Below are 21,401 nucleotides of genomic sequence, written 5' to 3' on the forward strand. Positions count from 1 at the left end.
TGTAGTCATGTTTGCCCCAGTGTCCTCAGAGTTTTCTATCTTAAAATGGTGCTCTCGGGGAAGTATTAAAGATCTCAGGGCTTTATACATATTTTGTGCACCCCTCTGATGTTGTAGTGTGGATGCATGGATTGCTTCGCTTAACAATGAAATGCAGCTACCCCTGGGGTGGGACATGGCAGCTGTTTTAACAGTGTATACCAACGCTGCCATAGTGAAGAAAACCATATGTAATACAACTGAAAGGGCAAAGTGAGTTTAGGCTGTCAGGCGGCAGTTACCTGCATTGGAATATGGCTAGGATGTGGAGGTTAACATCCTTAGCCCTACTTAATAGGTAGGCAAACTCTCAGTTTTGCATCTCGCCTGGACGCTGAAATGTTCAACAGAAAGGTGAGGCGAGGCGTGCCCCGTCACTTCTTGCACTACTTAGAATTTCTTTCATTATGTGCATTACCGCAGTGCCTGGAAGCCCCAGCTAAAGTCAGGGCCCCAGTATGATAGGCGCTGCACGTACACATAGGACAGACTGTATGGTACCTGGAGCAGAGACTATCTAAATAGGTAAGTCAGGATGGAGGGAAGAGAGATGAAGTGATTTGCTCGAGTCTCACAGAAAGTCAGAGGCAGGGCTGGGAATAGAATTCTGGTCTCCCAGCTGCTAGTCCAGTGCCCTACATACTAGACGGCACTGCCTGAGCCCTGCTTAGCTTTTACATTCAGAATGGATCACAAGGGGGTGTGAGGGGGGGAGGGGTGTGTGTGTGAGAGATGTTTTCTCTTCTCGTTTAATCTCCCCCTGGCCAGTGGTCTGAGACACGGGATTCCTGCCAGGGCAAGAGAGGGATTTGTCCATCCTTGGAGAGGCTCGGAACCAAATCCTCTTTATGGAATTAAACCCCGTGGCAGAAGCTGCGTGCACGGCCTGGAAGGAACGTGGCGCGTAGAGAAGAAATTGGGGGGGCCGAAGGAGGAGAGGGCAGGGGCTGGCGCATGCTGAGGGCCGGGGAGAGGGTAATGGGTGTAATTCCCAAATCAGCCCGCAGCCTGGAGGGGTCTGATTGCGTGTGAAGCCCATGTATCACGAAGGGTGAAGCCAGGGCAGAGGATCGAGGGGTTGGGGGTGCAGCTTCTGCTCAGAGAACTGGCAACAGCCCTTTGTGTCCGCGTCAGGACAGGGCTGGGGGAGGTGCTGGGAGGCTGCTGGCTGCAGGTGCCTGACTGACACAGGCAAGGGATGTGGGTGCCAGGCTGGGTGGGTGGGTGGGTCTCTGATGGGCAAGGCGGGGTGGGATAAAAGTGATGCAGGGGAATTATCACCCTGCAGGGGGGCGGGCGGGGGACTCCCAAATGGGCGGGTGCGGAGCTCTGCCCAGTTTGATGAAACTCCGTGCAGGAGCAGTGCTGACTTCTGCCCTGCTTAGCTCTGTTGTTTGTCGGTCACCGGTTGGCAACGCACATGGTGATGGGCAAGGCCTAAGTGCGAAGCCCAGAGAGCCTGCAATGTGGGACGCAGACCTGGAAAGACAAGACACTCTCACCCTTTCCACCCCAGCCCAGCCCCCTCTTACTCCCCCAACCTTTTGCTGTGGGTGCCGCAGAGACAGCAGACCTTGATGTGGGATTTGGCTGGTGTGGAGTGAGGGTGAGCTCTGTTTGGGCTACTTCCCCCCCCCCCCTGCAGTGACTGTAGTAGTCAGGGTTCCCATCCCGCTCCATCCACATGGAAGCCAAGCTGTTTGTGGAGATGTATTTGGTGCTGTTGATTTCAGCACCTAGGCCTTGGGTTCCCTGTGGCTGGATTTGATCACTCCATCCCTACCAGCATCATCGCCCCTCACTGGGCCAGGAAGGAAGGAGAGAGAAAGTCAGCTGCTTGGGACCCCCAGAGTGTAAGCATAGAGCCCAATTCTGCTCTCTTTCCCCAGTGTCAATCCAGAGAAACTCCATTGTAGTTTGTGGGGTAGCTCAGAGCAGGATCTTGTCCGTAGAGTTTGCAGAAGTTCTTCATGCTGGTGTTTTTTTGCACCGTGGCTTGCTGGGCCTGTGGCTTCGTCTAGGCTAGGATGAGAGGTGTGATGTTAGCACACGTGTGATAACCTCACATGTTTTGAATCCTAGTGTAGACAAGGCCAGAGATCCTTTTATGGATCCCCTCTCCTCTGTGTTCACACTTCTTGGCGGCATTCCCTTTCCTTCCCGCACTCGATATCCCCTTTGTTCAGTTTAATCAGGGCCAGCGGCTTTTGCTTAGATCTCCTCCTGGAAATACAGGAGTATTCCCTTTCCCCCACCCTTCGGCCGCTCCGGTGTGGCCAACAAGCAAGCAGACGTCTCTCTCTGTTGGTGGAGCTCTATTCACCGGAACACGGCTTCCAATTAAGAGCGCCAAGGCGCCCTAGCTCAAATGAAGATAACGAAGGGAGGCCATCGAGCGGCCATCGTGTGTAATGAGAAGGCCGTTCGAGCGAGAGGGGCTAGTGCAGAGCCCTGAGCTGGAATTGAGAAAGCACCCGAATGCCCCTAATTAACTCCGTTGTTTGCTTTGTACTTGTTTTGCACGGATGTAGGGCAGGTGAGAGATGCTCCCTTGGCAGGCCTGGAGTCGTCGTCTGTGGTACAGCCCACGTAGCCGCACGAGCTGCCCAGCTGTGCCTGCCAGCCTGTCACAGCCCCACCTTGGAGTTAAGGATCCCTAGGGAATGAGAGGAGAGTTGGTCTCTGGGTACTCAGCGCTTGGCCCGTCTGCTGGGGCTGCCAGCAGAGCCAGTGGTGCTGGCTTGGGTGATATGGACGCTTTGACCAAGACTTTCCAGTCATTGCTAGTGATTTTTGGGCCCCCCCCCACTTGAGGTGCCTTAAAGGGGCCCGATTTTCAGGGGGCAGGAGCTCAGCACTTCCTGAAAATCAGCCGCCTTTAAGGCCTCTCAAATGGAGCACCCCAAAATCACTAGTCACCCTGGAAAGGTCACCAGGAAGTGGGGCGAGGCCCATTTCCTGTCGGCCGCCGAACAGCCTGAGCTAGATTCGAACCGATGACCTAGCGCGTGGGCTCTCAGCTAGGAGCTCGCAAACACGTGTCGGAGGAGCACAACTCCTGCTGCTCTTCCTGTGTTGCGAAGTGGGAGGGGAATCCCAGCTAGGTCCTGGCTAAATGGAAGGGGAGTTCTGGGGGAAAGTGTCCTAATATGGTAGAGGTTGACAGCCACCAACCTAGAGGACTTGGGTACTGTAGTATGCATCTACTTATTATACAGTAGTGTCTAGAAGATAGCCAGTAAAGGAAGAAGGGGCCTATGACCAGACCCCTGAGCCATCCAGCCTCCCCTCCAACCCAGAGTGTTCTTCGCTGAAGTCATAAGATAGCACACTAATATGTGAACAGTATTGAAGGTTGGCCTGCCAGCCGTCACAAATCATTAGGTCTTCATGGCTCATCTGTCCATCAGAAAATATTTTATGTAAGAGCTTATTTTGATTTGTGCTTCAAACAGGCACACAAAACATATGCAGTCTCTTTCTAGAGAGCCGGCGTAACACTGCTCCCTTGCTTTAGGTTTCATTTGAGGGGGCTGTCGCGAGAAGTGCTTTCCTTTTGCAGGGCTCTGGGAGTCAGGAAGGTTATTGCTGGTTTTTCTCCTCTGGGGCACTCGATACCAAGAGTTTGTGGCTCTGCTGATCATTGTGGCTAAATTCTCTGAGGTAAAAAGGGCATGGCTAGGAGGGAGAGTGTGTTGATCTTCGCACCAGAGGATCCAGTCTGTGAACTCTGGGGAATTCCTAAACAGTGACCAGAAGACATCGCCCATAGCAGCCTTCTCCCTGTAATTTAGTATTATGGAGTGGGATTATTTAGTCTGCAGAAGAGAAGAATGAGGGGGGATTTGATAGCTTCTTTCAATTACCTGAAAGGGGGTTCCAAAGAGGATGGATCTAGACTGTTCTCAGTGGTACCAGATGACAGAACAAGGAGTAATGGTCTCAAGTTGCAGTGCGGGAGGTTAAGGTTGGATATTAGGAAAAACTTTTTCACTAGGAGGGTGGTGAAGCACTGGAATGGGTTCCCTAGGGAGGTGGTGGAATCTCCTTCCTTGAGGTTTTTAAGGTCAGGCTTGACAAAGTCCTGGCTGGGATGATTTAGTTGGGAATTGGTCCTGCTTTGAGCAGGGGGTTGGACTAGATGACCTCCTGAGGTCCCTTCCAACCCTGATATTCTATGATTCTATGACTGCAGTGCTGGTGAACTTGGCCACTAGCAATTTCTAGACTCGTATGAGGGATGCTGCATACATGCAATTACCATGGACAGGTGCATTTACTGTGGATTAAAAATAGATCTGTATCTGTGTTTAGATTTGTGCTGCACATGTTGCATGCTTTAGCCTGTTCCACACATGCTTTGGGCAGAAGAAACAGATTTTGTTTTAAAGAATTTGTTCATTGTCCTCAGTTGTTTGAGTGCATCACGTACGCTAGTGCCTTGCACGAGCCTGGGCTCCCACAGGACCCACTGCCATAATAGTGGGATTGGGACAGGAGGGGATTTAAAAACAATCCCATGCAGGGCTCTAACGTAAACCAATCCCAGCTCCCAAACTGTTTGCGAGTATTAATTTGGTATCTGCTATCCACACAGTAATTGGTGAAATCCCCTGGTGCAGTGGGCATGCTCCGTAACTGGATGAAGGTAGCTTCCCTCCATCCCTCCACTAGTTTCAATTGTGATTATGCATTCTTCTGTGAACATGCGCGTTTATACACACACCAGCGTATTTACACGAGTGTGCAGAATGGTGGTGTTTCTGCACAGTGACTAAGGGACGTGGGGGAATGGCTGCTGTTGTATCTGGTGGCTATATTCTCGGGGAAGCTCGCACGTACCCGCTTTGTTGTTGTTTTTTTTGCAGTATTCCCCCAGTTCTGTCTGGTCGCTTTCTCCTTTGGGGGTTTTGGATGATGCGCTGTGCTGATGACACTGTGAGGTAATGATGATGGATGATTATTTACATAGCGCCATGGGTATGTGCATGGCAGGCTTCAAGAGAAGACATGGGCTGCGCCCCACGGAGCGCCCAGGCTCTGTCAGGCGGCTAGATTGAGGATTTAATGATGCACAGCTTTTAAAAAAAACAACAACAAAAAAACAAAAAAAACCCAGAACCTGAAAAAGAAATGCGAAGTATTAACCTGGAGCCAAAGCAAATGTTATCCCTGATGCGGTCAGCTGCTCGGTGCTGGTCTGGAGTGATCTGCTGGTAAATGCTGAGGGATTGTGTGTGAGAGAGACAGAAGGAGGGGTGGGAAAGGAAGGGAGGGGGGTTCTGGGCCTGATTCTCCGTTACCCATTATCCTGCACCTTGTGCAATTACACCAGCGCAATATATGCTACTTGTGCTTTGCAGCCACTTCACACCGGTGTAAATGACCACCCAGGGTGCAGGGGAGTGGAGAATCAGGGCCTTTGTATTCTAGACAAAAGGCTGCAACTCCAGCCCTTTCTGTTATAGACAGAGCTGGGCTTTCCCTGGAGAATGGGATTCTGGGGGCGCTCGTTGTTCAGGGGCTGCCTAATGGGGCTGCTGGAGAGCCCCTCCCAAAGCCCCTCTTTCAGGAGTGGGAAGTGGTGGTGGTGGGGGGGGGGGGCTTGTCTTTAAAGCCTTTGCTTTGTTCAGTCCCTGATGCTTGGCCCCTTTTTCCAGGATCCCAGAAGAGAGATCTGCAGTTGTACTACGGGCATGATTTCAGGGTGTTTGTTCTCAGTGTCTGTGTCTTTGTTAAAACAAGGAGGAGTCCTTGCGGCACCTTAGAGACTAACAAATGTATTTGGGCATAAGCTTTCATGGCCTAGAACCCACCTCCTCAGATGTTGTAACACGTGGGGTCATTCGGTACGTCTCCACTGCAGCTGGGAGCGAGCCCCCCAGCCCAGGTAGACGGACTTGCATCAGGGGCTCAAGGGAGCGGGCTAAGCGTGGCAGTGTGGAGATCCCGGCTCTCAAGCCTAGGGAATTGGGTGGGCTCTGAGCTTTGTCCCAAGCCGGAGCGTCCACACCGCAAGCCTGTCTACCCAGACTGGGAGTCTTGCTCCCAGCCGCAACGCTGACCTTCCCTCTGGGGTCTCCCTGCCTTTGTGCGTGCCGCGAGCTAGGAGCCAGCGGGTGCTGCTGGTGTCCGCGTGTTTTAAAGGGCAGGTGCAGCCCAGCCCAGTGAGTTGAACCCGTTCTTGCCCTTTGCTGTGGGCTCCTGATCCCTCGGATCTGCGAGTCCCCTTTGGCCACAGCTGCCATTTCCTCTGCCCCCTGTCCATGCTGTGCTGCACCCGCTAAACACTTATTGGACACAACAAATTCATCACTGCTTGTCAGAGCTGTCGCTGTTGGAAAAAGGGAGTAGGGGTGGGGAATTCATTTCTGCTGGTGATTTAAACACAATTCAGATCTTTCCTGCCTGCCTTCTTCCCTCCCCTCCCCCCCCCGCATCCCTATGGTTCAACCCTTTGTATGCCAGAATGCCCTGATGAAGCTGTCTGAGAACACACTGCCTCTCCCCCAAAATGGATGCAAGCATTCCCCACTCCCTTCGAGCTTGTCACTCAGAGCTGGGTTTACCAAGTGCATGAACAGGTCGGGGTGTTGTGTCAGAGAGAGAGAGAGAGATCCAAGGTTGTCGCTCTGTGACTCAGTTTCCCAATGGAGGGTAATGACGCTCGGGTTCTTTTTTGTAATTCTTTTTTTTTGGCGATCTAGGCAGGAGATGCACCCGTATTAGAGCCTAGCACAAGGCAGTATAGCCCAGTAGATAAGGGACTGGACTGGGACTCAGGAGACCTGGATTCTAATCCTGTCTCTGCCACTGGCTGGCTGGGTGACCTTGGGCAACTCATTTCCCCTTGCTGTGCCTCTGTTTCCCCATTTGTAAAATGGGTATAACGCTGTTAATTTGCTTCGTAAATCACTTTGAGATCTAAAGATGAAAAGCGCTAGTTAAGAGCTAGATAGGATCATTTATCATCTAATAAGGGTCTTGACTGGATGACCCAGGGCTATATCCACTATGACAGAGGGGCTGAAACCTGGATCCTATGTTCTCAAAAGGGGCTAGTGATTTTGAGTGCCTCAATTTCTTGAAAAGGCCTAATTTTCCGATAACCTGCCATATGAAAATCAGGGCCCCTGCCCTTACTCAGTACCGTGTCTCAAGTTGGGCACTCAAAACAATTAGTTACTTTTGAAAATTTCGGCTGGTTAGTGCTTTTTGGTAGCACACAAGTCTTTGGCACTTCCCCTTTATTAAAATGTGTCTGATAACCCTCTGTCATTGAGGAACCTAGGTCCCAGCTGGGGTCGTGTTGCTGGTCACACGGAGAAGGAAGCTGTGCACATCTGCGCTGGGTTTGGAACACTGGCAAGCAAAAAGTTTCCGCATCATGAAACCGGCCTGGAAAGCAGAACCATCTCCTGATACCCAGAATGGGCCAGTTAGCTTGATTCAACCAGAGCAGGGAGTTTTGGGAACACCCCTATTGTAAGGAGGGGAATGGGGTGTGTAATTTAATGCTGTCAGTGCATGGTAGGAGGAGGGGGGCTGTCTGGTGCTTTTGCTCATTCTTTAAAAAAAGGAAAAAAGTCAATGTAGCGAGGACAATAAAATGCTGCATGGAGAACCCTGGAGTTACAGAATTGCAAGCTGGCCTCGAACATGGTGCTGGAGTCTCCTTGCCGGGCCCTGCCTATAGGAAGACCCGGAGAAGTCACCCTACTGGGATCCATTCGGTCCCAAGCCTCTGCCGGAACTGTCAGCGGGGCTGATTGCGGGGTGGTTCCTTGAGTTCCGAGTGGGCAGCTGCCCACATCACACAAACCTGTCACTCAGGTCTCTGTTAAGGTGGTTGGCTGGGCAGATCAACGAGAGCTGACTCGTAACGAAGCAGCAAGCTAAAGGTGCATGCTTGTTTGTTTAGATGTCAGATCTCTTTTTTTGGAGAGGAGATGGCAGGCTGGTTGGTGATTGATTGTGCTTTAAAAGCTTTTTTTAAAAAAAAAAAAACCACCACCACACTCATTGGGGCAGGAAATGAGATGACCCATTGACCTTTATTAATGTGCAGTACAAACTGAACTGGCAACTCAGAGAATGCATTAGCGCGTGGAGAAGAGTTCTCAGAATGCAGCCTCTTCTCTGTAAGGTTCTTGTGGTAATAGACTGACGTGGCTTGATGAGGTGCGGGAGACTCGTCCCACTGCACTCTCTGGGAAGATGAGATGCAAAAGCGAATCACGGATGATGAGAGCTGGGTGAAAGTTTCTTAAACGATTTTACATGGGAAAATTATCATTTTTTTTCATGTTTCATCAAACCCCCACCCCACAAACTAATCCAAATTTTAAATTTAAAACATCATCAACATGGTTATTGAATTTTTGGGTTTGATTTTTAAAATGTCAGCAATTTTTCCCCCAAAAACCATAAAAAAGGGGCTCTTTTGAGATCCTTCAAAATGAAAACCACTTTGAATTTTTTCCCACCAAATTAGGTGGGGGGGGAGGGTTGTAGTGTTTTTTTGCATTTCAGGGAGAAATGGGGAAGAGAAGCTGTATCTTGTGTGCCAACTTTTCACCTGTTAAGTGGCTTAACCAGAGATCCAGATCCCAGGCCCATAGTCCTACCCTTGCTGGGTTCAGGACCATGCTAGCAATGGCTGTTTAAACACAGTTGTTGCTAGCAGGGTTGGAGAGAGGTTCCCTCATGAAGTAGCATAGATTTTCGTTCTCTCTGGGAATCACACTGGCTGAGATGTTCTCTAGATAAACCCCCACTCTGGCTGGGGGGCTTAATGGAGTTAGGTGTCCAGCTCCCATTAAGATGGGAGTAAAATATTCAAAAGGACCTAAGCGATCTAGCCGGAGACCCCTGACTTTCAATGACACTTAAGCTCCTAAATCACATAGGTGCTTTTGAAAATTTTACCCTGAGTGCCTAGCTCCTGTAGACCTCTGAATAGTCCCCTGTCGCTCTCGGTGAGAGAAGCCGGGCTTGCAGCAAAGCACTCCACGTTTTATTATTCTATAAAAGCTGACCATGTGCATGGCTCCGTACGAGCCACCGAAGAGCTTGCAGTCGGAGAATGGGAGAGGATCCGATGCACTAGGAAGCCCCACAACTTAAAGCAGCTTTTTGACTGTAAGAATTTGTCTCATTTCTGAAACATGGCTAGATCTAGCCCAGTCCTGACCCTCAGCTCTTTACTTAGCTGCATCCTCTAATAAGGACTGAGGCCCGTAGGCCCTGTCTATGCCGCAGAAGATCCTGTGTCGGGGAGCCCGCTAAGACTTTTCAGGGCTGTAGAACAGCACGAGAACAATCACCGTTGTGCTTATTTGTACAGTGCCAATAGCTTGCTGGGACTTTGGGGCAGGTGTCTCCTCATCATGCCTGTCTGTAAAGAGCTTACGGTCTAGGCAGACCATGTACAGACACAGGAAGGGAGACAAGAAGTGATGAAATCCGTGTGATTTGAGCATACATCAAGGTAATTCACACCTGCGCTTAACCATGCTGGAGGATGGGAGAGGCCATCCGTCCTGTAGCCGGGTCCCCCAGCGGTGTGCATTCTGCAGCGTGTATAGGAATGCTGCTGTGAATCCAAATAACACAGATGATTATTATAAGGGTCAGCCGGTCTTCATGTTTTAGGATGTCAGCTATCACCTGCTAGAGGCCAGGAAGAAATTTCCTTCCAGGAAGCTAAATATGCTTGGGGAGCTTATGCCTTTCCCCAAGAATCCAACAGGCAGACTAGGAGAATCAGCGGTCTATTCTGGGGAGACAGTCATGGGGTAGGTAAGAGAATTAGTGGCTAAGGGGACTTCTGGTGGATGCATCTAGTGATTCCATCCATACCCAGTGCTTTCATTGCCACCTTCCAAATGATACTAAGACAATGAAGCAACCTCCTCTCTTCTCCTTCCCTCCCTGCCTTCTCCCCCATTGCTCCCTCATTTTACGCCGCAGAGTCAGGTGGGAGCCCGTCTTGCCATCCCCTGTAATCCCGAGGCCGGTGAATCCAGGGGGAGACAGCCAGGTGATGTACCTGCTCTGAAGGATGAGTTGGTGGATTGAGGTTGACGTGTCCTAATATCTCTGCCAGTGCTTTCAGTCTCCATCAAGGGCTTTGGGAAGCACATTAGCACCGGAGCAGAAGTGTCACCCTCTGGCATCTCTTTCTCTCGGCCGGAAGCCGTTGCAGTCGCCCCTTTCACCAGACCTTTTCTATCCCAACCATTTATGCGGCATAAAAGCCCTCGTGGAACAGGGAGGGAATGGTGGTGTCAGTTCAGATCCGGCGGAATGTTCCACCTGACTTGTCCACGTTAATCGGTGCTTTTTGGGGGGGCGGCGAGGGGGGTATCGTCGCCTCTTGCCTGCTCGCAGAGCTCGAAACCAAAGAAGGTCGCTGGCGACGCATTTAGAAAAGAGTGGAGTCACAAAGAGACATTTAACAGCGTTTGTTGGGACCACAAGGGGATTTCATTTAGATAAATAGGTGCTGACCTCCTCAGTGCTCCGGGTGCAGGCCGAACAAGCCCTGGTTTGAAATGTTAAGTGCCTAAAAACATCATAGTGAGGAGGATTTCCTCCCACCAATGGGAATCAGAAGCCACTCGTTTGCGGGTTTCAGGAAAACCATCCCAGCTCTAACCAACTTGATTCAGTTTTCTTTGTGCTGTGTTTATAGCCCAGTCCTCCTTTAATTAACAGTTGCCATCACGACGATTCCTGATGCCCTCGGACCCTGCCTTCCTCTGTTGAAATAAAAAAACAACACCCCATTGTTCTTAGTCGCAGCGCTGCTGTGAAAACAGCACGCTAAGTCTCTTGGGAGCCTCCGTGTGCTGTTCTAACGGTGTCTTGAACAAACGTTTCAGGAGCGCCCGGCTTGCAGAGCCCCGCTTTCCTGTGCCACCTGCACACGTTTTTAAATAGCTGACCATGAGATGTTAAAGAGCTATCCTCGCATCCCGCATGCATCAGGCGGCTTAGAGTCTGTGAAGTACAAGTCCGAGGCTGCTGCTTGGGGATGACTATTACAAGCTGTAATATCTACGGGATTTTCTTATTTAGCCTGGGTTCTTTCCCCTTAGTGCTACAAAGAGGCTGTCTTGATGAGTTATTAGGACCGGGAAAGATCAAGACGATCATTCAGATTGCATCTCCGGGTGGCTTCATGCTCCAACACGTATCAGAGGGTCTAGGTCGCCTCTCTGCCCCCTTAGCCCCTCCTAATAAAATGGGTCCTATGCTGCTTTTTCCAAAAGACAGCAAACCCCGATTTTTGTATTTAATTGTAAGTAACGTACAGCGGGTAAGAACCTACCTAGATCTAAGGGGATCCCCCACAGATGGAGAATCCTTCTCCGTTATTCTAGTGTCTCGTGTCTGTTTATCGCTGGATCGTTGTGGTGTCTCTGTCAACATCGAGGGCATGAGGTGGGCTTGTGCTCTGCGTTCTGTCTCCCTTTTCAACCCTTCTGGGGCAAAGTCTGCCGTTCCTGCTGGCAGAAATGTTCAGAGCGATTGAGACGGGGGCCAGAGTCACTACTGAGACTACGACCCTTGGGTGCCACTTAGGCAGCTCAAAGGGATGGGGATCTGTCCCCCCAGAACTCCCTGCTGCTTTAAAGCTGGAGGAGGTGACTCCTGCACCGGCTGCCTCCCAGGTCCACTGGAGGGTGGAGAGGCGGGACGGTGGTGCAGAGCTGCACTACACCGGGCCTCCACTGGCTCGGCCCGTCTACCTCCTGCCTGGGCACTCAGGAATCAGGATGATGGAGCCATAGCCGGCTCCTTGGCGCCCCCTTCTGTCCTGCCCCAAGCAGGCTCAACCACAGGCCCTAAATCTTTTTTGGTGTCGTGTTCTTTTGGGGCCCGGCTGCTAAATAACTAAAACTGTTTGTGCTTCAGCAAGGATTCGTTCCCGCCCCCGGGCTTCCAGCTCCCCGTTCAGTCCTGAAGTAATAAAAAACATTTAGTGCTTCTATCGCACTCGTCTTGATCAAAGCACGTTATAAACATGACTCCTCCCAAACCCTGTGAGCTGGGAAAGGATCACTATTGACAGAAGGGGAAACTGAGGCACAGAGCAGGGAGAGCCCCTTGCGCCAAGCACACAGAGGGTAGCTGGTGTCGGGGCTGGGATTAGAACTCACGGGAGGTGGGCGGAGTCCCCGAGTTTAAGGCCAGAAGGGACCATCCGCTCACCTAGTGTGACCTGACAGTCACAGGCTGTTCAGCAGCACCAAGCCCGACAATGGGAATTAGACCAAAGTATTACAGCCCTCAGGAGTAAACTATTGGTGGCACTGAAGCCGCACCAGTGACTCTGCGGCACCTCCGCTTGTGCACATCCGGGCCATTGCTTTGCTGTCCTCAGAGCTTGGCTGAGCGGGGAGCAAAGCCCTCCCCCAGACACAGATCTCTTCAGGGGGCACAAGGGAAACATCCCCCGCCCATCCCCAGCTCGTCTTTTCTTTGTTTTTTTCCCCTCCCCTGGTTTTTCCATTCGCTGCAGCGTGTGGAAAATCTCTCTTTCAGAGGGTCTCTGCGCCCATCAGGTCAGATCACTTCACACCTCGTCACCCAGCCAGCGCAGCCATTCCGGGGAAGGGGGAGGGATTGGGGAGGGAGTGCGTAGTGGTGAGGGTTAAACTGCCGAGGTCTCCTGCCCGTTCTTCTCTTCCAAGGCATGATCCATTTTGGAGGGTGCAAGCAGCTTGCCGTTATCTGCCAAAGCCGTAAACCTGGGGCAGGCCAGCCTGATGCCGTGACTGGACCTGCGCTTTGCTAATTCATGATGGAGTCAGCTCCAGGGCCATTTTAGTCACTCGCCCTCTGATGTTTCCACGTGGGACTGTTGTCTTCCTGTGTACAGCTGCCCCCTACTCCGATGTGCTTTCAGTTCCTCCTTCAATAACAGCCGCCCCCATGCTCTCGTCTAATTGTCTGCCGGTTCCTTTTGTGTCTCTGCAGGTGCTGACGTCCCTTTGGAGGTTCTGTGAGTTTCGCTGAACTGGGGCCTTCCTGGCTGGGGTGGGAGGTCGTTGCCAAGAATGAGGATCCTTTGCAGCCCGGGAATGTCTTCGCTGGTCCCTCTCGTGAAACTCCTCTCCTTGCTTCTGATTGGCTGCGTGTCTGAAAGTAAGTGACCTCCCCCCCCCGCCGATCCCCTTGGCTTCTTGGCTCTTACCCGGCATCTCCACCACTCGCCTCCTTTTGCAGCTCGGAGAAGGGACAGGCTCGATTGAGCGTCTCTTTTTAAAGGGCCAGTTAGCACATTCCTTCCCCAACCCATTAATAAACGCTGAGTGTGAATTTGGTGCAGGTGAAGGGTTTGGTGCCTTGAAGGCCTCTGCTTATCTCCAGCCCAGGCATCTCAAGCTTCCCATGTGCTCCTCAGCTGTTGTTCCCAACCCTGCCTTCAAGGGATCTTGTATGGAGAGGAGGGAGGAGCAGCACGGTCTCTGTTGCCCGTTTCAGTCTTTGCAGAGGCTGCCAAATTGGCCTGGGTATTTTACTGATGTCACCCCTTGCTTGTTGGGAATGGGACAGAGACCTGGCAAACTCATTTCACTTGGTCCTGTCCCGTTCTCCCCTTCCCCCAAGCATCTGTCGGACGCTAACGACCCTTGGCCCGCTGCTCACCAGGGTTGGATTCAAACCAGCAGCTGAAGCACGAGTTTTCTGTTCTCCGTCTCGTGAGCCAACCAGTCCCAGTTTAACACTGTTTTTATCTTCTCTGCCGTGCAAGTCTTGCTGTAAAAACCTCCGCGACTTGCACGTAATGTTCCTTCGGCACGAAGGCCGATTACTCGGGGATCAGCAGAATAGACTTTTCCCAACTGATTGAATTATGACTTTTTCTTCTCCCCCAGCAAAGCTTCTCAAAGCTGGCAAAAGAGCCGTTCTGGTCAGCTCAGCCCTCGACAGCTTTGCATGTAATCACTTCGTTATCAGGGTTTATTAAGAGGAGGTGTTCGTTGGGGATTAAATGGGGAAGGAGACCCTTTGTCGCTGGGATTTTTTTTTTGTTTGATCGCGCTGTGTCTTCTCTGCAGAAGATGGGGCAGGTGTTTGCCATTCCCTAGCATAGCACTCATTTTTGTACAAATTCCGTTTAGCCCCTTTGTGTGTGGGAGGATTGTACATGTATGGGAAGATATGGTACTTCCTCATTTACTAAGAGAGGGAAGGGAATTGATCTCCAAGAGGTTCAGAGCTGGGTCATTCCCTGGTATGAGATCTCAGCGATTTTAATGTATAGTTCTGCATACATGCATGTGTATTGTTATAATGGTGGCAGTGTGGCCTAGTGGTTAAAACAGGAGGCTGAGAACGTGGAATCCTGGGTTCTGTTGTTGCCACCGACTCATGGTGTGACCCTGTTGTGAAGCATGCACAAAAACCCAGTGTATGGTCATGCACAAGTGTTTGCATTTGTAGGCATCTTTGCCTGCACACAGCCCTGCCTCGTGTGTATGTTGTGGGTGCTGAGCAGCTAGGAAAATCAGGCCCCATAATTATTTTTTTTTAAGATGTGTGCGTCTGCACTGAGTGCTCACAACCCCTATTGATGCCTGTTGGAGCTTTGGGGGCCCAGCACTTCTGAAAAGCAGGCCCATCAGCCTTAACCTCCTTGCCGTCTTGATTTTCCCTGTCTGTATCATGGGAGGGGGATTCTATGTACCGAGCTCCGGTGGGGTGGGGCTTAGTTATGGGACATTTGCGAAGTGGTTTGAGATCCCCCCCCCAAGGCTGCTACACAACTGCCCCGTATCTTTGCTGTGTTTGAGAGAAACCAGGCTGTGCTTTAGGAAGTGCAGCTGTTTGGGAAAGACAGATTGTGGCGGAAGGCACCTGTTGCATGGCTCAAGCTGTGCCGGTGACTGGCATCACTAAACACCTTGTTGCTGGCTGCCAGGAAGCTGCCTGGCTTTTCTTCACGGTAACTCTGCAGTGTCCTCAGGCCCCAGACAGTAAAAGCTGTGTGTGTGCGGGTGGCTCCCTCAGGTCCCTGACAATAAAGCTCTGTGTGTGTGTGTATGTGTTTATATCTTGCTTTCTCTGGATTTATTCACTCCCTGTGTCCAGGTTTACCTCCCGGCCCTTCCCACATCTCCAGTACAAGACCTAAAAAGACCCAGGCTGTTTTGCCTTGACCTGCAGGCTGCTGTCTGTCATGGGCAGATGAGTGAGTGGGAGATGATTATTGGGTTCCTCCCACTCTGTCCAGCCGGCTCCTATCCTGTGCTGGGGGTAGGTGGGCAGGGTTCTCCCTCGACTCAGGTTGCTAAGGGGATGGGGAGCAGAATTTCTCTTCCTCCCTATGCTGCAGAATTGTGTCCCCTCGGCAGAAGGGCGTGGGAATGTCACGGTTTCTCTTCCTCTGTATTTCAGGGTAGCGTGTGGTCTGAGAGGCAGGGGTGTGTCTGTCTGTCTGTCTGGCAGGGATTCTCTCCCAATCTATTCCTAGAGGTCTGATGCTGCTGGAGACCTCGTTGGGCTGTACCTATGAATAAACGAACAGTGATAATGAGTTGGTTTGGGCACGGGTGCACCTCAGTCCCTCCTGTTCTTCGCCTGCGGCACATGCTAGTCGAGTCTCCTGTGGACTGGAATACTGGGCTTTGATTTTGGGTGCTGGGTTTGGGTGGTGCTGGTGGCCTGTGATGTGGAGATCAGACTAGATCCAGTGGGCCCTTAATATCTATAACACCCCCCACCCCACCCCCACACACATGCATTCCAAGAGCGCTGATTTGGAAGAGATGGCTGGGGGCCACCTGGGATGCCCCAGCCTCCACCCACCCGGTCTGTAGCGCTGGAGCCAGTCTGTGCCACTCGCCGGGGAGGTATCTCAACAGCAAACAGCTTTGCCTGTCACAACCGTTGAGGCAGCGTGAGGAGCTGCCACTCGGTTCTGACAATGTCGTCTCTGGTTGTATGGCCTTGGGCTCTCGCGCGTAATCCCTTGGCCGGCTTCCATTTGGCTGGTGCTCACCACAGCACTGACCTGTTTTCCTGTCCTCATTCCCCACGGGACACCACGGCTTTGCAGCCACCAAGGCGGTGTCGGCCAGGGAGTGGTATCGCCACTTGCCTGTTAGGAGTCCCAGCTCAGAGATGACAAATGCCTTGCTCCTGAGCGGTGGCTTCTTCCCAGCTCCAGAGGGAAAGGATGGGCTTGTAGTGAAAGCACAGAGCTGAGAGCCAAGACTCCTGCGCTCTACTCCCACCTTAGTCGTCTTTCTATGCGACACTGGGCAAACCACTGCCTCTTCTGTGCCTCAGTTTACCCCCTATACAAGGGCTCTTCAAACACTTCCCCCTGTTCCGCAGGTGTGCTGGCAGATTTAAATCATTGACGGAGAGTTTTGAAGAGAATGCGGCATGGAAAGGACAGCCGTGGTATTAAAAAAAAAAAAATCATACTTTATTTTTAACCTACAGCTCTTACTAGATGCCTTTAAGACAAATATAAGTGAAAGGGGATAAAGAAGTAAATTTTCTCTGTTTGGTTGGTTTTTTCCTTTGTGTGTGGACACTTTCAGTCTTTCCCCTGTATAGTTGGGGGCAGGCACAGAATTCAAAATGGTTAACTCTGGTTGTGTGTTTTTTGTTTTTTGTTTTAAAGTTCCTTAAATGGGAAGTACTATCATTGTTTATTCAACCAACCCTCAGGAATAATAATGCTTAACATAAGAACGGCCATACTGGGTCAGACCAGTGGTCCATCTAGCCCAGTATCCTGTCTGCCGACAGTGGCCAGGGCGAGATGCTTCCAAAGCAATGAACAGAACAGGGCAATCATCAAGTTCCCCGTCCCCTGCTGTCCAGTCCCAGCTTCTGGCAGTCAGAGGTTTAGGGACACCCAGAGCAGGGGGTTGCATCTCTACCCATCCTGGCTAATAGCCATTCATGGACCGATCCTCAATGAAATTCTCATTCTTTTTTTAATCTAGTTATAGTTTTGGCCTTCACAACATCCCCTGGCAATGAGTTCCACAGGTTGACTGACTGTTGTGTGAAAATAATAATTAATAATAATAATAATAATTAATGGAGATATCCCATCTCCTAGAACTGGAAGGGACCTTGAAAGGTCATCGAGTCCAGCCCCCTGCCTTCACTAGCAGGACCAAGTACTGATTTTGCCCCAGATCCCCAAATGGCCCCCTCAAGGATTGAACTCACAACCCTGGGTTTAGCAGGCCAATGCTCAAACCACTGAGCTATCCCTCCCCCCAAGGAGGTGAAGAAGTACTTCCTTTTGGTTGTTTTAAACCTGCTGCCTAATGCTTGTACTATAGTAGTACCTAGAGGCCTTCCCAGAGATCCCATTGTGCTAGGTACTGTACATATGTCCACACACACACCGTGAGAGACAGTCCCTGCCCCAAAGACCTTACAATCTAACTCAACAAGGGAAATCGGCACAGAGCCAGGAAATGACTTGCCCAAGATCAGTGGGCCACCAGATTTCTTGATTCCCAGTACAGACCTTGCTGCCTCTGCAGCTAGAACCTTGGAGCCTCTTACTTGCGCATGTGAATATACAGAATAAGGTTTGTCTCAGGGGATGGAACACTAAAGAAACCACTGGATCTTTCCTGGCCCCTTCTCTATGACGTACAAATCCATTTGGTGCAGTAGTGTGTGATAGGCCATATAGATTTGGCCTCCTATCCCCATCTCTGACCTGAAGGAGCTATATGCATTTTTAAGTGCTCCTCAATCACAGATAAAGCCACTTACTGTGTAGAAATGTTTTATTCTTATGAGCAAAATTAGCATGTTTGCTCTTAAAGTGCATTTCGCTCATTGATTAAACCTTTGCGTTTTACAGTAGAACCTTGCTAATTGGTACTTCATTCAGCGCCGCACAAAAAGCTGGTAGCCTCCATCCCCCACCCTAGCAAAGATTTAATAGCAGGTGTTGTAGTGAGCATTACTTATGACTAATGTTTCCTCCTTGTTACAAATCATGTTCTAGAACTATTCCTAGCATGCTCCCAAGTATTACTGCAAATAATTACAGCTCAATTGGAATCGACAAAACAAAAGGATAAAGCCCATTTTATGCTGCATTACCTGGGCGTCTTTCCTTCAGTTGTGCTTGCTCTGTCCTTGAGTTGCAGAATGCCGTAACTCTCAGTGGGCTCACAGTTCTCCTGCACTTTTAAACTGCGCTGCTGCCCTGATATAATGCTGTTGTGGAGACTGGCTGTAGGCGGCAGCATGGCTGGCTTGCTGTTTAAGGGGGGGACTGTGGTTGGGTATGTGCCCCATATCAGCATGAAAAGAGTTAAGTAGAGCTGGAGAGCACCGTGAAGTTACCTCGCCACATCTGGTGAGTGCCCCAGCTCCCGCTTAGTGATGAATCCCAGCTGAGAGTTACTATGAAGAGAGGAAGTCTGTAGTGGGTTGTGGCAGGGCTGGAGTCAGGGACTCTGCAGTCAGTCTCTGGGATCAGAGAGTGGAAAGAGCCCCCGGAGGGCAGAAGGGTATTGAAGTTTGTACGTATATGCGGGAATTGAGGGGGAGATTCTAGAGGAGAGCCCTACGAATCTCAGCCCCGCCCGAAGGCTAACCTTAGAGAGGCCTAAGAAAGGCTGGGTAGGAAGAGAAGTCCAGTGAAGCAGCAGCAAGGAGATGGACTGAGCAGATCTTGGTTGCTGGTTATAGGATCCCTGGGCCAGAACTTGGTGTAGGGGGAGAACCTGGGTTCCCCTGCCAGCCACTGGCCAGGTGGCACGAGTCCAGAAAGGGGACGAGGATGGCAGAGAGCCTTGAGGGGAGGGGTGGTAGGGTGACCAGATAGCAAGTGTGAAAAATCGGGACAGGGGGTGGGGGGTAACAGGAGCCTATATAAGAAAAAGACCCAAAAATCGGGACTGTCCCTATAAATCTGGTCACCTTAGAGGGGTGAGAACAGTGGGGCCTGGAGTTGGGGCTGAAGACTTTACTGGACTGTTAATTGGTGGGACTTCGATACACCAGAAAGGGGGAGAATTTAAAGGGACCCGTGTGGAAGGCCAAGTCTCAAGAAGAGAGAGAGGCCGCTGCAGGGCCGGAGCAGCTGTTGGCAAGAGTGCTCGGCAATGAACAAGCTGCTATGCCAATCCCAGCCCTTAGGGGCACATCTGTGATAAGGGCACTCTTTTACAGAGAGTACGTCTTGCACACCTAGGAGTCTAGTCTAGATACATCTAGTACGTCTACATGGGAAGCAGGATGCTGTGGCAGTGAGTCTCAGTCTGGGTCTATAGCATCGGGCTTGCAGGACTCATGCTGCGGTGCTAAAAACAGCTGTGTCGTTATTTGGGCTCGGGCTGGAGCTCCCCTCCTCCTGAGTCATCAGAGCCCACAGTCCAGCCCGAGCCCAAACCTCTACACAACTGTTATCAGTGCCGTAGCAGAGCCTGGGCTCTGAGACTCAGTGCTCTGGGACCCTGCCTGCGGTGACGGCGTACCCTAGGAGATGATGTGGTGGTGGGCGGGTGGGGAATATGCCTGTCTAGATCGGTGTTCCAGCTAGACTCTGTACACACCGTGTTAGTGTAACCCACTGGTCAGTGTGTGCCCGTATATCTCCTTTTGGGGCCAGTCCACAGAGGATGTGAACCGGTTACGGTTGCAACTCCAGAACCTGGCTCTTTAGCTTAAGCTGTAGCAGCTCGTGTTTTTAGCTCTGGAGGTCTTTGGTTCAGTCCGTGGGGTTGGCCAAGATGGCAGTTGTAGTGAAACCAGGAAGGAGGTGATGCTCTCCATCTCGGGCCTCTATGGACCGTTTAAGATGGCCCCCGCTGTACGTGGATCTTTCTCAGGGAGCAGAGGATGTATTGGGAGACGGCTGCCTTCTCTTCAAATAGGCACACCCTGGGAGCCACTCGTGATGCCGCACTGACGCTGTGATGTGATGGGTATTTTCGTCGGCCCCAAAAGGGCTCCTGGCCGCATTTGCGTCCTGCGAGCATAAAGTACTGCATGGGGGATCCTCCTGCAGAAATCGAGACGCTGAACTGGAGAACCATGGTGCATGTGTAGGGAGCAGCAGATCTTGCGAGAGGGAGCGTGCTTGGGGGACGATAGTGGTTGGATTGCTAACTGGTGGAGTGTCTGTCTGCAGCCGCTCCTCACTCCCTCTGCCAGCAGCATCTCAAGTGGATTGAGAGAGGAAGAGGAGCCAGGACCGCACCGACCAAGGCCGTGGGGCCTGTGTGGGAGGGAGTGCTGCTTACCCAAGCCAAGGAGAAGAGGGGAGCTCCCATCTGCTTCTAGCACAGCGAAGCAGGGAGCTGTGCTGCCCTCACACACCTGCTTACTTTACCGGCTGCCTCCATAGGTGGGAGACACCTTGCTCACCCTTCTTCCTTCTGAGCCCCCCTCCCTGTCGTGTCTCTCAGCTGCTCTCCAGTCTGCCATTGCCAAGGGCTGTGGACCAGACACCTTCCCACTCAAGGATGCCGAATTAAGCCTGTGTGTCACCTTGCTTAAGTGCCTGATTAAATTAAACCTTATCTGCACGGATCAAGTGATGTCACTTTGGTTTTTCTATTATTCTTCTTATTATTTATTTATTATTTAAATCAAATAGAAAATGCCAACTTTTCAATCCGAACAAGAGAAGAAATAATTCATCTTTGGAAAGCCTCCGCAGCGGGGAAAGAGCGTCACCTGCACCCAGGCAGCTGCAGCCACCTGCCGGACTAATGCGTGTTGGGATTGCCACAGCCACGGGGCGCTAGACACCCTCCTTTGGGTTTCTGCAGGAGCGAGGCGTCCATCGTTGGAACAACTGGCCTCCTACCAACGGTTCTTGCTTTTGGGTGTAGTTGGATCACTAGGAATAATCCAGTTCTCCAGTATGGGATTGACAACTGGGAGAAAATGGTGGCTGGAGGGAGGGTGGAGTCATGTGAGAGTTAGGAACCCTGGGTTTTTCTTGCACTCCTAAATCATTTGGGTGCCTCGGAAAAAGCCCACTCGGCAGACGAGATGGTCCCGTGCTGCTGCTTTCTCCTTTCATCCAGAAGGCTCCTGAGGGGCTTTACAAACTAGATTGTTGACTCTGCAGACATATGCATAGGAATTTATTTATCTGCCGTTGAAATTACAGCCGCTTCTGAGCTGAAGCCCAGCGATCATGCTCAGAAGAATCACTTACCTCATTGAAACTACCAGGGGAATATATTATTTATTTTAAGTGCATCCGGCCAATGATCTAGACACAGGCATGATAAAAACATCGACAAATCCTACCGAACTCCTCCCGTCCTAATAGTCTATTTGAAGTTTAACATAAATCAAACCTTTTAGCCCTTTTTTTAGGCACGAAGAATGGAATG

The 21,401-nt window shown here is 51.1% G+C and overlaps 1 protein-coding gene across 8 annotated transcripts in view; it reads left to right on the forward strand.

The window, feature by feature from the left end:
* Positions 1-21,401, forward strand: part of PTPRS (protein tyrosine phosphatase receptor type S) — a 249,092-nt gene that overhangs the window by 98,474 nt on the left and 129,217 nt on the right. For all 8 annotated transcript variants that reach the window (XM_026654904.2, XM_026654903.2, XM_026654906.2 and 5 more), the window contains exon 2: positions 13,027-13,194. In XM_026654904.2, the coding sequence (XP_026510689.1) occupies positions 13,107-13,194 (88 nt within the window). In that variant the 5' untranslated portion in view covers positions 13,027-13,106. The remainder of the gene's footprint in view (positions 1-13,026; positions 13,195-21,401) is intronic.

The sequence above is a fragment of the Terrapene carolina genome, unplaced genomic scaffold (genome assembly GCF_002925995.2).
Source record: "Terrapene carolina triunguis isolate 2854851 unplaced genomic scaffold, T_m_triunguis-2.0 Scaffold194, whole genome shotgun sequence".
NCBI lineage: Eukaryota > Metazoa > Chordata > Testudines > Emydidae > Terrapene > Terrapene triunguis.